Source organism: Sturnira hondurensis, unplaced genomic scaffold, assembly GCF_014824575.4.
Source record: "Sturnira hondurensis isolate 20B ecotype Veracruz unplaced genomic scaffold, ASM1482457v3 Scaffold0005563, whole genome shotgun sequence".
NCBI classification, from domain to species: Eukaryota; Metazoa; Chordata; class Mammalia; order Chiroptera; family Phyllostomidae; genus Sturnira; species Sturnira hondurensis.
In genome coordinates this window covers 50739-70076 of record NW_028078194.1, presented here as the reverse complement: position 1 = coordinate 70076, position 19338 = coordinate 50739, and the positions used below count along the sequence as shown (strand labels likewise).

The window sequence follows — 19338 nt, the reverse complement described above, 5'->3', positions numbered from 1 at the left end:
AGAAATAGGTATTTGAAAAAACATTCATACTCTCTGAGCCTTCACGTCCTATAAAAAGGAAAATTTAAATTGTATTAGCTGTATAATACTTTCCAGTAGTAAAGTCTGATGTTGGATTTAATAGCTTTTTAACTGGGTAGACCTAGAAAGCAAATCACAATGAAAGAAATTTTTCCAAAATTTTACGAACCCAAACTAATTTGGGTGAGCCCTACATGAAAAAGCAGTCTCTCTTTAGGTGAAAAAAAATATGAGTTAGTCAAAGACAATTAATGTTCCTTGTTCTGCTTATTTTTTGAGAAGCTAGTTCAAGCAACAGCATTAAAAAATCATGCAAAATAGGCAAAGAAACTGAAAAATTAATACTTACCCTTGCATCATCTGTGTCAAAAACATCACACCAAGGAGATTTAACACCTTTAATTGCCAGGTCAAATGAACAAGTGAAAAAAGCTACCTGAATTAAATCTGGGAGGGGGGGAAAGAGAAAATTTGTGCATTATTATTTCTGCATTTTTCCGAAGGCTAAATAGCTGTAAAATGCCATGTACAGTACAGCTGAAGAAAGTGGATAAATTAGTCTGGAAAGGAGACTATTATTCAGTTTCTTCCTGGCTATCAAAGAATGAGGACTTACTCTGTATAATCCAAAGGGGAGGAACTAGTACCTTCTGGAGAAACCTCGATGAGATATAAATTTCAGCTCAACAATACTAAAAAATTTTCTCTGTGAAACAGCAATTTTTTTCTTCTGTTTCACAGAAACAATTTTTTAAATACAGAGGTTATAAAAGTGTAGAAGGGTGTAGAAGTTAGAAAGTAAAGAAGGGTCAGAGTAAGTGAGGGGTCAGAGGAAGGTGAAACAAAGGATCAGGGAGAGAAACAAACAAACAATGGCACACTGAAGGAGGAGAGAGGTGGATAACAACATCTGCTTTTCAACCTTGGCTGCCCAATCAGTCAGTGGGTTTCAGACTAAGTTACCTGGGACTTTTACATTGATGAACAGCTGAATACATTACTTATAGATATACATGGGTTTTGAAGAGAAGTGGTAAGAGAATGAATATTTAGGCTACAAAAGATAACCTCTGTTAGCACCAAATACACGTACTGCTCTTCAGTCAAGGGCAAGTGGGTGATATTTAATGCTACACAGAAGCGGAAAGAAGCAAGGGTTTGACACCAGTGCTTTACTTTTTCTTTAATTTCACTACCTTTCCTTTCTAAGAAAAACGAGGCAAAAAAGTTGATCTTGCATGTTTTTTGCACTAGTTTTGAGTTTACAGAAATTCCCTGATGCAGTATGTAGTACAAAAAGAATATTTAATTGGGAATATACATAAAAGCCATTTAAAAGGTTGCTTATAGAAATGAAAGGGTTTATAACCCTAATATTCAATATAATGCAGGGGCTTTTAAGTACCATGTACATTTGATGATCGAAGGTCATGGCTTCTCACACTCAAAATTCTAGTTATGAAACTATGAAAGTTAGTGCACATGGTATATTGTTTAATTGGAGGGGAGCTGACTAGAAAAAAATTCACCCCAAACTCTTGACGACTGAGGCTATGAGACCTGAATCTGCCATTAATTACCTCAGACAAGTCATTCTAGGTTTTCTGGGTCTCAATATTCCCACCTGCAAAGAGGGAGTTTAGACAAATAATGTCTTATGACGGGTTATGGGTCTGATGCATCTATTACGACTATTGTGATACCTGGTCAGTTTTTAAACCTCAAAAATATTTCAGATGAATTAGAGATTTAAACATTAAAACATAAAATAAGTACAGGGAGCCAAGGGAAAACGCAATAATCTTGGGGTAAGAGATAATTCCCAGGCAAAATACAACACTTAGAAGCCATAATGAAAAGACAAACATGGCTATGTAAAAGATACAAAGTTCCGTACAATCAAATGCACCACAAACAGACATAAAAGATAAGCCACTGCTTTTTTACACCGCCCTTGAGCGGGGCTTGTGCTTCTCCAACTGGGACTCTGGGCTCTTGGGCTATCCCTTGCACTGGTGCAGCTCTACTAAGGTTAGAGCTGCATCTGCTACCAGCTGTGGTGGAGCCAGGCAGGTGCTCAGCACCCAACACTACAGCTCCCAGCGGCCTGAGTGCGCATCTCAGGCTAGTCAACCTTGCCCACCCCAGCCATCACTCCCCCATCTGCTGCCTAGAGAGAAGATGAGTGAGTCAAACTACAAGTCAAGCCAACCCTTGGCCTCCAAGCAGGAAAAGGACGGCACTGAGAAGAGATGCCAGAGCAGGCCTCCCAAGCAGCCTCTGAAGGAGCCTAGCAAAGTGTAAAAACCTAAGAGACTGTGGGGCTGACCAAAGGGGAGCAAAAACAAGGGCACTGCCAAGACTTGGAAAACCAAGACTCCAGGGAGGAAATAAAAGGGCAGACCCCCCAAACTGGAGAAGGAATAAGAGGGCATCCTGCAGGAGTCCTCAGAAAACAGCAGTGACTATACAGAGGAGCAGTTTCCTTCTTCGGATAGGACATTTTTGCTCCCACTGCCCCTGCCCACCAGGCCCACAGTCACCATCACCATCCCTACCCAACCCCCTGACCCGTACCTGCTGGCACCACCACACTACATAGCACACCAGCCATTGCAGGGCCCCAGTGGCCCTAACATGGAACAATTTTCCTTTGGTATGGGTTCCCAGTAACCCATTTCACCCACCCATGTGCATTCACTTGCCCTTCTTGGTCAAAGGTTACTTTCCACTTAACTGTACCCTGTACCTGCTGCTGCATTCCCTCTCTCGGTGGTGGGGACATTGCTGACTATGCTCCTGGTTTGCTCGTGGGAACTTTCTTTCCCACTTTTACCTCTGGCTTCCTTTGGGGGGTGGGGCTGAGAGGGCTTCTCCTGAACTTTAAGGGATCCAAGCTCTGACTCAAGATGCCCTGATCAACCCGTGTCTCGCTCATACCCACTTTACTTTCTTCCCCACCTTGCCTAGTTCCTGCACTAGGTTGGATAGCCCTCCTTGGGGCTGAGGAAGAAAAGCAGAGGGGTATATGAGCCTGCTTCTGTTCCAGGCCTCAAAATTCCCCTTCCCTCACACAAGGTACTACTAAGAAAAAGCTAGCCTTGCTTCCCCCACCCCCCACCTTCCAACTCTCTACCCCACAAGGTTCTGGTTCCATTTCTCCAATGTTCACAAACTACTTTTGGACAGTTGTGTTGTTTTTGTTCAACATTTCATTCTTAGACATCTGTCCCTGATGCTGCTACCAGGGCCAAATGTTCATCCTAACTGCCTCCTGGGCTACCCACACTCCCCTCCAAGATGCTCTTGGGAAGGCGCTAGGGCAAAGAAGGCTGGGAGCCAAGGACCCGAGCCGCAGGGAAATTGGGGTCTTGCCCCTACGATGCAGCAGCAAAATGATCAGGGGGGCTGTGTTGACCACTGAGAGTATAGGACCACATTTCCCCCCTGTTCTGTAGGGGAGGAGGTAGCCATTACTTGTCGCAACTTTGGGCCCCCCTCTCATTTCCCATCTGTGGTGACTTGAATTTAAAAATAAAGATAAGCAACAAATTTGTCACAGCTTTGGGCCCCTTTCTCATTTCCCATCTGTGGTAATGAATTTAAAAAAAAGATAAGCAACAAATTAGGAGAAAATGTTAGCAAAATACAATAGGCAAAGGATTTATCCTTCATCAAGCAAAATTAAAAGATATACACTGTAATTAATATATCCATAACTCATAAAGGATGCCTATGATCAATAAGAAAACCATAAAAATAACCCAATAGAAAACGGACAAGTGTAAAGAGAAATTTTTCAAAAGGAATGAAAATTGCTAATAAACATGAAAAGATGTTCATTTTCACAAGTAATCAAAGAAATGCAAATTAAAGCTGGACAGCATTTTTTATTAATCAAATTAGTAAAAGTCAGAATGACTAATAATATCTACTATTGAATGAAATAAGGGAAAACGAACATTCTCATTTATTACTGATACAAATTTTTCTATACTTTCAAGGAACTTGGAAGTTTATGTCAAGATGTAAAATATTTACGTTGCTTAACCCAATAATTCCACCTACAGTTATTTAACTTATAAACTCTTAGATGGAAAGAGCAGACTATTAAGAATGTTCACTGTAGTATCATCTGAAAGAGTCAGAAACTAAAAAAACCTCAGTAGAGAAATGACTTCCTACAAAAGGAATCTGGACTCGTCCCTCCCACCATTAAAATTTATAATGGGTTATGTATTTAAGTTTTTAATTAGCATTCACCTTGAAATTAAATCATATACCTATGAAATAACATAGAATTTAAAAGAATGAGACATACATTGATAAGTTTACAGAAAATACAGCATTACTTCTCTATGTTAAAAAAAGGTATTTAAATAGCTAAAATATGTTTGAGCAGTTATTCTGTGCCAAGTACTACGGTAATGCCTTGCAAAAATTAATCTCAACTTCCAGTTAAGATGGCGTGGTAGGTAGATATGGCTCACTTCCTTGTACAACCACAGAAAAAATCACAACTAGGCTACAAAACAAGTAGCACCCAGAATTATCAGAAAATTGAGCTGTATGAAAGTCTGACAACCAAGGAACTAAAGAAGCCACATTTAGGGTAGGAGGGGTAGAGATGTGGAGATATAGAATGAGCGGTCCCACACCCAACAGTGGTGGATGAACATCAGAGGGATACTTTGGGAGCGAGGGATCCCAGCCCCATGCCAGACCACCCAGCCCAGGGTCCCAGTCCCAGGATGATAAGTCGCCATAACTTCTGGCTATAAAAACCACTGAGGGCTGGGGTGGTGGAAGAAACTATGGGATTTTCAGTAATCTCTTAAAGGGCCTGCAACAGACTTGGGACTTACCCAGATTCATTCCCTCTGGGCTCCAGCACTGGGGCAGTAGCTGAAAGGGCACCAGTGGCACCAGTTTCAGGGAGAAACTGAAGTTATTGAAGAAACTGAAGTTATCAGGACAAGTGCCAGGAGACAGCTTCCTCTCAGATAAAACTCCAGAGGCATCACTGTCCCCTCTCTGAGGCCTCTGCCACAAAGAGCCACACAGAGCCACAGAGCAGTGACATAGGTTGCCCTACCCTGGCAATTACCTAAAGTTCCACCCCACCCAACTTATAGGCATACTTTTCTACAATAGGCCATGCTACTGAGACAGAAAGTCAAAGCAGCTCTACCTAATACACAGAAACAAACACAGGGAGCCTACCAAAATTAGAAGACAAAGAATCATGGCCCAAATGAAAGAACAGAACAAAACTCCAGAAACAGAACTAAAGGAAATGGAGATAAGCAACCTATCAGATGCACAGTTCAAAACACTGGTTATTAGGATGCTCAAGGAACTCATTGGGTACTTCAACAGCATAAAAAAACCCACGCAGAAATGAAGGCTGCATTAAGTGAAATAAAGAAAAATTTACAGGGAACCAACAGTAGGGTGAATGAAGCCGAGAATCAAATCAATGATTTGGTATATAAGGGAGAAAAAAAACATTCAATCAGAACAGCAAGAAGAAAAAGGAATTTTGAAAAAATGAGGTTAGGCTAAGGAGACTCTGAGACATCTTTAACTGTATCAATATCTGAATCATAGGAATGCCAGAAAGAAAAGAGAAAGAGCAAGAAATTGAATACTTATTTGAAAAATAATGAAAGAAAACTTCCCTAACTTGGTGAAACATATAGATGTACAAGTCTAGAAAGCAGAGTCCCAAACAAGATGGACACAAAGATGGACCATACTAAGACACATCATAATTAAAATGTCAAAGGTTAAAGATAAGAGAGAATCTGAAAAGTAGCAAGAGAAAAGTTACCTACNAAAGAAAAGAGAAAGAGCAAGAAATTGAAGACTTTTTTGAAAAATAATGAAAGAAAACTTCCCTAACTTGGTGAAACATATAGATGTACAAGTCTAGAAAGCAGAGTCCCAAACAAGATGGACACAAAGATGGACCATACTAAGACACATCATAATTAAAATGTCAAAGGTTAAAGATAAGAGAGAATCTGAAAAGTAGCAAGAGAAAAGTTACCTACAAAGCAGTTCCCATAAGACTGTCAGCTGATTCTTAAAAGAAAATTTGCAGGCAAGAACATACTGGCAAGACGTGTCCAAAGTGATGAAAAGCAAGAACAATCTTGATTACTCTATCCAGCAAAGCTCTCATTTAGAATTCAAGGGCAGATAAAGTGTTTCCCAGACAAGGTAAAGCTAATGGAGTTCATCATCACCAAGCCATTATTATATGCAATATTAAAGGAACTCACTTTAGAAAAAGGAGATCAAAACTATGAACATTAAAATGGCTATAAATTTACAACTATCACAACAAATGAATCTAAAAAACAAACTAAGCAAACAAGCATAACAGACAGAGAATCATAGACACAGAGGTCACTTGGAGGATTATCAGAGGGACAGGGAAGGGGGAGAAAGGAGAAAAGGGTACAGGGAATAAGAAGCATAAATGGTAGGTACAAAATAGACAGGGAGAAGTTAAGAACAGTCTAGGAAATGGAGTAGCCAAAGAACTTATATGCATTACCCATGGATATAAACTAAAGGGGTGGTATTGCTGGAGGGAATAGGGGGTGTTGGGTGGAGGCGGGGGGAAAGAGGAAAACGGGACAACTATAATAGCATAATCAATAAAATATATTTAAAAATCAATCTTATATAACCCTTGCAATAATGCTTCAGGCATTCATAATTCTTATCTCGATTTTACAGAGAAAGAAACTTTGGCAAAGAGATACTAAGGAACTAGCCAAAGATAACAGAGTCAATAGTATTACACAGTCAAAAATTAAATACAAACAGTCCAATTTCAGAACCCATCATTTTAACCACTAGAGTTATATTACCTCCAAAAAGAAGTTGCTCTCAATTACCTCATCCTTAAAACACTGAAAATCCTTATTCATTTACAGACTGAAAATAGTTTTTTTAAAAAAACTTCAGTCTAAATGCCCACTAAAAGAATAATGACTAGATATTGGTATAGTTATCAAATTCTGTCTATAAATTTATACTATAGTACTAGAATTATACACATTATATCAAAAACACAAAGTTGAATTCAAACCAAATGTTAGACTGGTACCACTGATACCATTCTTAATATTTAAAAATCTGCAAAACAACATCCCATTTATGTACAGAAACAAAAGCATAAATATAAAAATTGGCATAGAATGATTTAAATGCGCAATTCATGACAATGGCTACCTGTGGGGAGAAAAGGAGATGAATGAGATCCTGCCAAGGGACCAAAAGACCTCCATATATTCAAAACAACTAACTGAAGCATAATGTTAAAATCTGATACAACTAAATTGTGGACATACCAATGTTCATTATATTAGCTTTTATTATTATTTATAGACTTGAGTTGTTTCCTAATAAAATAAATAATTTTTAAAGCTTGCCAGGTGACCCCAGTTTACAACCAGTTTGGGGAAAGAAAAAATTCAATTTTAAATGCTGGTCTAATCTAGGTATATTCACCTTTTTGATCCTTTAATGCATTCAGGCTCTATGAATGACAGATTCCTTCTACGTTTCCACCTCTTCCCCCACATCATCTTCCACTTCTAATCTTTTGGAAATTTATTCACAATATAATGAAGTCCATAATCTTTGTATGCATATTCATCAATACTTGCTGAATGCATTATAAAGTTCTAGAAAATGATTTTATTATTTTTTAACTTCCCATTTCTAGGTGACCATATGTCCTGCTTTCTCACCATAATTATTAATAATGTCCTTTTCACCCTCAAAAGTATCCTAGGTTGCATGATAAATTGGAACCAGTCCATCTCCACTGCAATACCTTATGACAGACACAACCGCTCATTTTCTTAGCATCTCTAGGTTTAAAGCTTCAAAAAAGAAAACAATAAACCCCACACTACTTTGCCTTTCACATTCTAAAACTTATCTGTTTCAAAACATTCACATGTACTTCTGAACTGCTTCAAAAGCTAAATTTATCTGACTTTCCATGTGTGTCACTTTGAGGAGGTAACACAGAAAAGAGAATTTTTGTTTTATAAATAATGCTGAGAGTTGAAGTTTTACATACCTCTGTCCTCAAAATAATTCCATAACATAGAATCTTGTACATTAATTTAAATAAAAATCAAAGAATTTGAATCTAAAAAACAGTAAGCATGAGGTGTACAATTTTCTTGACCTAGACCATATTATTTTCTTAGCGTAAAATCAACTGTGGGCCTTTAAAAGGAATAACTTTATGCTTTCATATGTCTTCATTTTCAGAATTCAAAAATCATGTAAGCTATTTCAGAATTCAAATGAAAGATAACAGGCACATTACCTGCATTTAAATTGCTGACTGGCACTTGCAAAGTAGCTGCAACTTTTTTTAAAATGTTCTGCATTTCTGGTCCAGTTTTGAAGGCTTCTACATGATAAAGAGCTGTGTCATTCCTTTCTACTTCAGTTAAAAACTTCTCACAATGATCAAAGAATCTCATTAGTTTATCATTAATTCTTGGAGGTCCACATTCCATGTCTGATAAGGGAAAAAATATACATATATATGACATAAGTAACAACTTCAAATTATTGAAAATTTTGTTTCAAGTATTAAAAGGAACACTAAAAAGCTATTATTCAAGTACATATTATTCAAGGAAGACATAGGGCAAAACTATTCCTCATCTGTAATAGTAATTCATGAGAGTATTTACTAGAAAAAAACCAATGAAACAAAGTATCCAAGATAAAAATGTGTTACAGCAATACCAAGCAATAAAATAAAGGTAACTGAAATGAATGTTTTCTTAAGGAAAGCAAAAATAATTAGACATAAAAGTTATAAAAAGTACAAACTGTGTTATGTAAGTACTGTTTCTGTTAGGCACAGAAATCTTGAAAACCAAACTAAAAATTAGGAAATTTCCAAATACAAGACAAGAGATAACTCAACCTTCTCTTATAAGGTAAAGTCTAAATAGAGTATTTTATTTCCTCAATTAACTTTCTCAACCCTGTTTACTTTACAAAACATCCTGCCTGGTACAAAATCTACTGACAACAGCACAAAATACAAAAATGCTTTTGTTTTTCATTGTGCTATGTGCTTCTGATTTGCTTTGTTTTCTAACTGAAGCTCACAAAGAATTTAGTAAGTTATATTATTTTCCCCACTCTGGCAATAAATATTTATTGAAAGAGCATTCACATTCGAGCTTGAACTACTCAGGTGACTTTTTTTTTTACAATCATATTAAAAACATAGATTTCAATCATTTCTCCAATAACCTACGAAAAGACCACCAACTACACTATTTCTGTATATAAATGAGAAAATTTAATCTAGTTACATTGTTTTGCTTTAGATGTGTGTGTAAGGAAATATGTCTGTAAGGAAATATGTCTGTAAGGAAATATGTCTGTCTGTCTCTATCCGTTTCACCACTTTAATTGCAGACTGGACTACAGTTGTTAAGGAAGTATCTTAACTAGGAAAGTAAGTGCTCTGTCATGTTTCTGTGGCCTCAAAATACAATTTCCCAAGTGGATATGGGTATTTCGTCCTTGCTATGATCTAATTATTGCTGCTCTTCAAACAGAAACAAAAGCATTGTTCTGCTTCTGTAAGAATACAAAATCTAATTTTGTGTCCTCCCTCAAACTCCCAGATATACGCAACAGTGAAAACAACTATCTTTTGATAATAAATAATGAAGTAGCTAAACAAAGGAGTTTAATCTGAGAGTGAAAATGGTGAGGAGTGGGTTATTCTGAACTATTCTGATCCCTGGCTTCATAGTTTGAGGCCAATGCCAATACTCACAATGCCACCTACAAGGTCCAATGGCCCCTTTTTGGTATACACTACACAGGGTTGGACAAAAAAGGTTTATAGTTGTGAGTATGCAAAACAGAGTTTATTCTTATATTTTTTATTTATGTATTACTTTTCATACAAACAACTGTAAACCATTTTTGCCTCACCCTGTATATACTGTGCTATACTATATTCTACTTTTAACATTTACTTAACAGATTTGTGGAGAATTTTCACTCATATTAACAGAAAAAGCCTAGCTGTAACTAAAAAGCACAAGCCAGCCAACTGAATTACCCACTCAGTAATAACATGACACACAATCCATGGAAGAACACTTGGAGATGGCTGACCTGCTTAAGAAAGGATGTTATTGGAGAAATGATAAACCAGTCTACTTTATTTTTCATTTGGGCTTTGAAACTAAATGGTGTCTCATTTCAACTCTGATCTTTAAACTGATCAAGAAAGTATTAATGCTTGATCATCTCTATGGCACAAAAATGTTTTTTTAAATTCTTATCCTTAAGCTACAGACAAACAGAAACTATATAATGTAATGGTTAAGACTAATCAGATTTCCTAGGTCCATATACCTAGCTATATAAATTTAGATTATTTAGTGTTTGTTTCCCTCCTCATCTGTTACATAGTGGGGAAATACAATCAGAGAGCTGCTGTAAAGATTTAGTGAAATAAATGTAAAGCATGCCTGGCACAGAGCAGGTATTAAGTGTTTGTTATTAGTCTTAAGTGTCTATTGAACATTTCCTAAGGGGGGGGGGGGGGGAAAGACATCGTTCCCCGGAAACAGAAGACCTGAGACTCTGGACCTCACTCTAGTTAACCAGGCACATTCGTGGGTTCAGCGGCCCCACCTTTCAATTAAAGGGCCCTACTAGGCGATGTCTCAAATTCTGCAAAAGAATAAGTAATGGAGGAAATTAGTAAAGTGCTGCGTGTTAGCATGGACCACAACTATAATGAGGGTCACTCATACAGTATACCCATACACAACAACAAAACAGAAAAAAGCAGAGAAGTAAAGAAAATTTGTGTATCTTCCTAGAACAGGAGGTAGGTCTAGAAGATCCATCAGAAAATTGAGAAGCAAAAAAACAAAACAAAACAAAAACAAAAATAAAAATCCAAATAGCATCAGACGTAAAGTTTGAGGAAGAAAGTCCCAGACTATTTAAAGTGTGCCCCACTGTAGAACTGGCAGCCAGGGAGGGAGGAAAGCAAGGGTTTGTTGCTTCGAGGGGGCAAGTCAATTTGGGCATGGATGACCCAAAACGGCCCTTGGGTGTCTCTTTTCCTATTGAATACCCCAACGTCTACTACAACGTCATGCACATTTAAGGTGCTAAATTCATACCTGAGGAATACGCAAACAAGCGTACATATGAGGAGAAAGGAGATAGTCAAGTCCAGACCACACCAGGGGATGGGGGTTAGAAAGACCGGGTCTGGGGACAGAGGGTGGTGAGAGAAGTCCAGGAAGGAGGAGGTGGATTTAGGTGGGGTGGGAGGCTGAGGCTGGGTCTGGGCTTGGTGGTCACCTGCGACGTCGGGTGGTGGCATCCCGGGGTGATGGTGCTGCCACAGCCCCTTCAGGAAGGCGGCGGCACTCTCCACGCAGCGGTGCTTAGAGCTGGTGACCAGCTGCAGGCGGCCGCAGTTCTCGCGACTGAAAAGGGCAGGGAAGAGGGAGACCAGGCGCAGCGCCAGCTGTCGCATGTCCTCCCGCCCCTTCTCCACCAGCTGCCCGTCCATCCAGTCCGCGTACCACAGAGGCCAGCTGGCCAGCGCGGCGCCGAGATTTCTACCGCCGGCGGCGTCGGCCCGCTCCTCCCCGGGCCCGCGGGCCTGCAGCAGCCCGTGCAGCTGCCGGAGCTTGCGGATCTGTTTGGCCGTCGGGTAGCGGGTGCCGTGGCGGATGAGGGCGATCACCTGCACCGGAGTGCAGGTCTCCTCCAGCGGCTCCGGGGCCCGCCGCGACGCCTCCGGGCCGAGTAGCAGCCCAGGGTTGACATCCTCGTAGCGAGTTTTGGTGCCAAAGTAGGGGCTGAGCGCCGAGACCACTGGCTCCTTCGGCTCCAAGAGGGAGCTTCGCGAGAGCGACGAGAGCAGAGCCACAGCCAGGACCGCGGCAGGTGCGGAGGAAACCCTGAGGAAGTTGCAGGCGCCGCAGGGCATGGTGTCGCGCGGCCCTCGCAGGCGTCGTTCGGGCTGGACTCGCCAATTTCCGGCTCCGGAAGGCAGGGGGCGGGCGCGGAGGTCGCTTCCGGCCCCTGCCGCGGGATTCGCAGGGAATAGGCGCCGCGGTTGGCGGACCGCCGTGGGTGCTGAGTGGAAGCCCCGAGGAGACGCGAAAACCGGAGTTTCGGATGGAGCGGGCAGAAAACCCGGAGAAGCCTTACAGACCTGTGGTTTAGGTAGAGCCAGCGCGGCCTGGCCCGGAGCGTGGGCGAGTTTCCTCCTGGTAGGCGCTTCAGGGACTTGGCGACGACTCCTCCGCTTTTTAAATTTTGTAAGGTGTGAATAAGCCCGGACTAAGCCTTACCTTCCAACGCCACCAGTTTTGTCCTAAAACGGGACACCTTTTAACGGTTAACTCTTGTATCACCACCCTTACCCGTTTTACTTTGTTTTCCAAAATACAGTCTCTGGACCATCTGGATCAAGTCCACCTGAGGTGTCTGAAAATGCAGATCCCTGGTCCCTGCCCCAGCACGCTTTTTGAAGTCCAAGATGTTTCGCCCATTTGTGTTTGAAAATAAACAGTACGCAAGGCAGAGAAGAACCTGGGAAGAGGCTCACGTCTCCAGGAAATTTAATTCCTGAGCCTTTGGTAGTCTCTCGACCCAGACTAGCAAAGCTGGCTTCAGTGAGACTGCACCTCACAAGTATTGTGTTAGTTGTCACTGAAAGGCTTAGAGAGTAAGACATAGCAATCCTGACAGCTTGGACGCATTGACTCATGGCCCAACACATTTACTTAGTTATTAAATATGAGTTCATCTGCTATGTGAATCAAACATGCTATTTACCACCACTCCAAGCCCAAACTCTATGCCCGTGTAATAACATACTCAAATGAGGAGCTAGGTTTTTCATAAGTTACTACTCAATCTTTGACACTCCCCCCAAATCATAATTCTGAACAGTATCTTGGTTTCTCCACTTGAACCCAAGTTAAAGGCCATTTGGAAAAACAATGTAAGTATTAAAGAAGTCATAGAGTGACATTTAAGGAAATTTGGATCATGTTTTTGTAAATGTGCCTTTCCTAAAGACACTATTAAATTGCTCTTGGTAAGTTATCTCCATCTTTACTGGTCTTCTCTGTAAGTGCTTCTCTCATCTGGAGAGTTGTACCTCTAAATGTTAACCAATGAAAAAGCTACCAAGTCTTGGAGTTACCAGGTCATCCTAAAGACATCATTCCTCCTTAGCAAAGCAATCTTTACAGACCCTAACTACTTACAAATCATATGACATGCATTCTTATACACTAAATTTGCTCCTAGCTTGACTTTATTCTTCCTTTAATCACTCAGCTGTTAATTTTACATTGTATGCTAATGTAAACCAAATCCAATCATTTCGAAGTCAAGCCAAGATGGCTTCAAAATAATTGAATGAAATGATAAAATAAAACTAAGCAATGCATTGATGTTTTTTGCTAGGAAAAAGCCAGATATAGTATAAAGAGGACAAAGTACATAAGCTTTCGATTCAGACTTCAGGCTCAGCCACACATTAACTGAGTGACCTTAGAAAGTTACCGAGTCCTTCTAGTTTTAGTTTCTTTATCTGAAAATTAGGAATATTGGAGTCCACATCACATGTTAGTATTTTATATTTACATATTGATGTATTTAAAACCCATATAATAGGCTGCTGTGAGTGATATTTTGATATTTTTGTTAATAATGTTCAACACTTCAATAATTAACATGCTTAGCTCTCTAAAAGCTATACGGTATAAACTTTCACATTAAAGCCAATGATGTTCACAGGTAAGACATGCATAAAAGACCATTTCAAACTTTTTAAATAAAAATTCTCATCTCACTTAAAGGCGGGTCTCGTTCTTAAAACAGTGAGCACTTTTGAAAAGTTTTAAGAAGGTGACCAGCCCTGCTCATCTTTTCATGCCATGGACATGTCTTAATTTTTTGTTCAGCCTTTAAATTGGCTGCCCTTTGCAACAGTTGCTATCAGTTAACACACAGGAATTTACATGGTATAAAACACAGCTGCTCCTTTCCAAAGTCTATGGGTGGATTGCCTTACTTCATAAGAACTTGTGAGCATTGTAGCAATGTATTTGGCAAAACTACAACTGCACAAAAGATATGCTGGAGAATTAGTAGTTCAAATTCCTTGAAGAGTTTGGAGACGGTGGAACCAAGAGCACTGAGAGAATTTTATTTGAACCAGAAGGGTAGGAAACCTTATCTTCTGAGAAGAGACTGGAAAGGGATCCCTATGTGGCTAAATTTGTTAGTCTATCAGGGGAGAATTCATGGATTTCATGCCTTGTAGCCTATTTCCACAGTGACACAGTATGCAAAAAGTATCTGAAGAGATGGGGGAATGAAGGGAATGAGAGCTAAATCTTACAGAATTTGGGAATGGCTTAGATTTTCAATGGGGAAAAATGGTAAGTAATGGGAAAGGATTTGAGAGGAATAGGAAACAAGTTAAAAGTTGGATGGTCAACTCTAAGGATCTGAGATTGGAGTACTTGATTCTGTTGTGTCTATCAGGGTGGAAAAGAAAAAAGTTGAACTTGATTCTACATTATTTTAATTTGTCTTAAGTGGAATTTCTTTTTTATTCAAGTTACTACATTAAAAAATAGGGTAGATTATTTTTGCCAACTTATTCATAGCACTTCTAAAGTAGGCCTTCTGTTTTAAGATTGCATGATGTCATATATAGTATTTTAAGTTACAACAATCTACTATATTTTTTAAGAGGTTATCTAAAAAGATGGTTTTCTGATGAAGAAACAACAAAGGAAAAAGCTAAATTCTGTGGGGAAATGTGTAAACACAGAAAATATTAAGCATTTGGTTTCTGAAGTTAGACTTTATAGTATCTGAATTCCATGCCCATCATTTACTGTCTGTGAGATCTTCAGCAAGTTAAACTCTCTCGCCTCAATTCATTTTCTTCTGTAGGGTGGGGATAATACCAATGTCATGGGACTATTGAGAGGATTAAATTAGACATTTTATATAAACACTGTATGATTCCTGACCCCAAATAAATATCAGTTACTTTTAAGCAGCATTAGAGTGTTTCTTATTATCACTTCTTGTTTAATCAAGAAAACTGACAAACAGCCAGTTTTTCATAGATATCTATTATCTCACAACTACATTAAGCAACTAAGTTTGTGCCAAGACGGTTTTAACTCTAGTATCCTACTGCCCTAATGTTTCATCTTTCCTTTGCTGGTTATTGATTTAGTACTTTTTATCATCGCAGTGGAAGAAACCAACAGAAGAGTTGCCTGTGTGCATGGACAGGACTGGAGTGATCCATATTTCAACAGCAGTCCCTTCAGCCTTGCTTAAATGTGGAGGCTGCGTGGATCACAGGCTCCATGGACTACACGAGATAGCATTGCTCCAAAGGAACCGCACCGTCACTGACGGCTCGCCACCACATTGTTTCCCAGCATATCCAAGCTAAGCTGAGTTTAAGTTGTTTTAGTTTGTGAATAGAACTTCACTGAACAGACAACAGCGGTGGGGTGACCTGCTGTTTTACCTTCTCCATTATACCCTGCTATGGGAGTTATTTTGTAGTAACAAAACTTCTAGTGGTCTGACACATCCTAGTGTTTTGATGTTGGGAGCTCTTCCTATCAAATGTTGGCTCCAAATCGACAGAACTGCTTGAGAGACCAGATACAAAATTATGGTAAGTTTAAAATACCAATATTTTTCTATGCTTTGCTATTCCCATTTAATAGGGATAAACTGTAAGTATTCACCTTCTAACCCTGTTCTATAAAGATTTTCCTACACAAACCAGCATTGTTGCTTAGAAATAATTTCCTCCAGAAGTTCCCGTTATTCAAAATATGTTGTTGTTCTATCACAAAGGTAAATAATGTGTTTCAAATCCTGGTAAAACTTCTTCTCTCCTGTATTTTTTCAGAAGAAGCATAGAAAAAAAGCAATTGTGCTTAAACACCTTTTTTCCAGAAATGTGAGTATTCCAAAATTGAAAAATCTCTTTGAGCTTTTGGATCTTTACCACAATTGGTCAGCTGAGTTTAAAGTCATTACTGTTTCCTATCATTCGAAAGAATGAAGAACTTTCAGAACAAAAGCTCTTTCTATATTAGTTCTTCATTAGAAAAGCTGTTTTTTCTCTTAGTCCATTAATGTCAGTTTCACATTGTTTCACTAGTCTGTGCATGAACCAATTTTCTTTCAGTTTTGTTCACTATTTAAAAAAAATATTGTATTTATTTATTTTTAGAGTGAGGGAAAGGCAGGGAGAAAGAGAGGGAGGGAAACATCAATGTGAGAGAGAAACAGCAATTTGTTGTCTCTCGTAAGTGCCCTTACTGGGGATCAAACCTGCAACCCAGGCATGTGCTGTGACCAGGAACCGAACTGGCAACCTCTCCCTGCAGGACAATGTCCAGCCAACTGGGTGACACTGGTCAGGGCTGTTGACTATAATATTATAGCATAAACCAATATTGTTGGTTTGTCTATTTAACATTTACTATTACATATCAGTAAATATTAAAACCCAACAATGCCTAACCTAGAAAAGCAATGTACACACCTGTAGACAAAAACACTTGGCTGCAGGCACTTTTGCAAATAGGACAGTTCATGTTCCAATTGAAGGAAGCATTATGGTTCCACAAACAACACCCCTCATTACCCTCCTTTATCCTTTTTTATTAAATATATTTTATTGATTATGCTATTATAGTTGCTCCAATTTTTCCCCTTTGCCCCCCTTACAGCTGGTACCCCCATTCCCTCTAGCAGTCCTCTCCCTTAGTTCATATCCATAGGTCATGCATATATAAGTTCTTTGGCTACTCCATTTCCTCTACTGTTCTTTTAACATTCCCTATCTATTCTGTACCTACCAATGTGTGCTACTTAATCCCTGCACCTTTCCTCTCATTCTTCCCCTTCATCCTCCCAAATGCTAACACTTCAAATGATCTCCATATCTATGATTCTGTTCCTGTTCTACTTGTTTGCTTAGTTTATTTGGAATCAATTACTGATATTTATGAATTTATTGCTATTTTAATGTTTATAGTTCTGATATTTTTTCTTGTATAATTCCATTTAACATTTCACATAATACTGGCTTGGTGACAATGAACTCCTAAACTCCTAGTTTAGTTTTATCTTGTCCGGGAAACACTTTATCTGCCCTTCCATTCTAAACTATAGCTTTTCTGTATAGAGTAATTTAGGTTGTAGGTCCTTGCTTTTCATCACTTTGAATATGTCTTGTCAGTCCCTTCTAGCCTGCAAAGTTTCTTTTGAGAATCAGCTGATAGTCTTAAGGAAACTGTTTTGTAGGTAACTCTGCTTTTCTCTTGCTGCTTTTAAGATTCACTTTATTTTTAACCTTTGGCATTTTATTTATGATGTGTCTTGGTGTAGTCCTCTTTGTGTCCATCTTGTTTGGGACTCTGTGCTTCCTAGACTTGTATGTCTGTTTCCTTCACCAAATTAGGTAAGTTTTCTTTCATTATTTTTTCAAATTAGATTTCAGTTTCTTACTCTTTCTCTTCTCCTCTGGCACTCCTATGATTTGGATGTTGGTACATTTAAAGATGTCCCAGAGGTTCCTAAGCCTATCCTCATTAAAAAAATTTTTTTCTTCTTGCTGTTCTGATTGAATGCGTTTTCCTTTTTTGGGTTCCAAATTATTTATTTAATCCTCAGCTTCCTCCTCTCCACTGATGGTTTCCGGTAGATTATTTTTAATTTCACTTAATGCAACCTTTATTTCTGCCTGTGTCTTTTTTATGCTGTTGAAGTACCCAATGAGTTCCTTGAGCATCCTAATAACCAGTGTTTTGAACTGTGCATCTGATAGGTTGCTTATCTCCATTTCGTTTAGTTCTTTCTCTGGAGTTTTGTTCTGTTCTTTCATTTGGGCCGTGATTCTTTGTCTTCTAATTTTGATAGGCTCCCTGTGTTTGTTTTGGTGTATTAGGTAGAGCTGCTTTGACTTCCTGTCTCAGTAGCATGGCCTATTGTAGAAAAGTACACCTGTAAGTTGGATGGGGCAGAGCCTTAGGTAATTGCCAGAGTGGGACAACCCGTGTCATTGCTGTTCCTTTGTGTAGGGGTGGCTGGGAGAAGGGACAATGCCACTGCCTGGCCTCTGGAGGTTTTCCCAGTAAGTAACCGTGTCCTAACACTCACACTTCAGTTTCTCCCTTTATGCCACTGGTGCCCTTCTACCTATTACCCTGGTGCTGAATCCCAGAGCGGGTGGGTCTGTGTGAGACCCAAGTCTGTTGTGGGCCCTTTAAGAGGAGTCTCTTGAGAATCCTGCAGTTTCTTTTGTTGCTCCAAAACAAAGAAAGTTTCAGACCCTATTGGTTTTTACAGCCAGAATTTATGGGGACTCATCTTCCTGGCTCTGGAACCCTGGGCTGGGTAGTCTGATGTGGGGCTGGGATCCCTCACAGCTGAGGTATCCTGTCAATCTTTATGTACCAGACGTGGGTGTGGGACTGCCTGTTCCCATCTCTGTGCCTCTCTGCAGCTCTCCACCTTTCCACGCCTCTTTGACTCTCCTACCTGTGTGGATGAATGTGGCTTCTTTAAATCCTTGCTTGTTGAACTTCCACACGGCTCAATATTCTGACAGTTCTGGGTTATATTTGTTTTGTAGTCTAGTTGTGTTTTTGCTAGAGTTGTGCACAGAGGCAAGGTATGTTCACCTACACCTCCATCTTGACAAGAAGAAGTCCCCGCTTTATCTTTCTCATATTTCATCTTTCATTGCCTCATCTCATTCTGTACTCCAAGAGATAAACTAGTTACTGCAAAGTCATTCATTGATTAATACTTTAGATGCAGGGACATGATGAAAACTTTTTTGTTTCCAAAATGTTCATCCAATATCTTACATTATTAGGTAGACCATGAGCAAATACTTGTTGAAAACTGGTATGAATGAGTGAATACATGAAAATAAAACAAACAGGCAGTGTGGATAGCTATAATATGGAAATGCAATTACTTTGCATTTATGTTAAATGCAAAAAAGTGTGTTAACTATCCTTTCATCTATCCCACAACAGGACAATATTTACATCACGTGGATGTGGAAATTGAGACAGAGGTTAGATACCATACTTAAAGTCATCCAAAAAGAATTTAGTAGAACCAGTTCTAGAATGTGATTGACAGAAACATAGCTATATTTGTGTTTCTTCTCCTGATACC

At 39.3% G+C, this 19338-nt stretch overlaps 1 protein-coding gene and 1 pseudogene across 3 annotated transcripts in view; one reads left to right on the top strand and one right to left on the bottom strand.

Annotated features, from left to right (window-relative positions):
* The window catches only part of MINPP1 (multiple inositol-polyphosphate phosphatase 1), a 36161-nt gene extending 23911 nt beyond the window's left edge, over nt 1–12250 (bottom strand). Inside the window, exons 1-3 of one of the 3 annotated variants that reach the window (XM_037047276.1) lie at nt 11425–12110; nt 8384–8581; nt 371–468 (exon numbers count right to left, since the gene is read on the bottom strand). In XM_037047276.1, the coding sequence (XP_036903171.1) occupies nt 371–468; nt 8384–8581; nt 11425–12061 (933 nt within the window). In that variant the 5' untranslated portion in view covers nt 12062–12110. Of the gene's footprint in view, nt 1–370; nt 469–8383; nt 8582–11424 lie in introns of all 3 variants that reach the window. The other 2 variants (XM_037047277.1, XM_037047278.1) reach the window with 2 other exon arrangements.
* Nucleotides 2120–2694, top strand: LOC118988006 (high mobility group protein HMG-I/HMG-Y-like; annotated as a pseudogene).
* Nucleotides 12251–19338: the final 7088 nt, after the last annotated feature.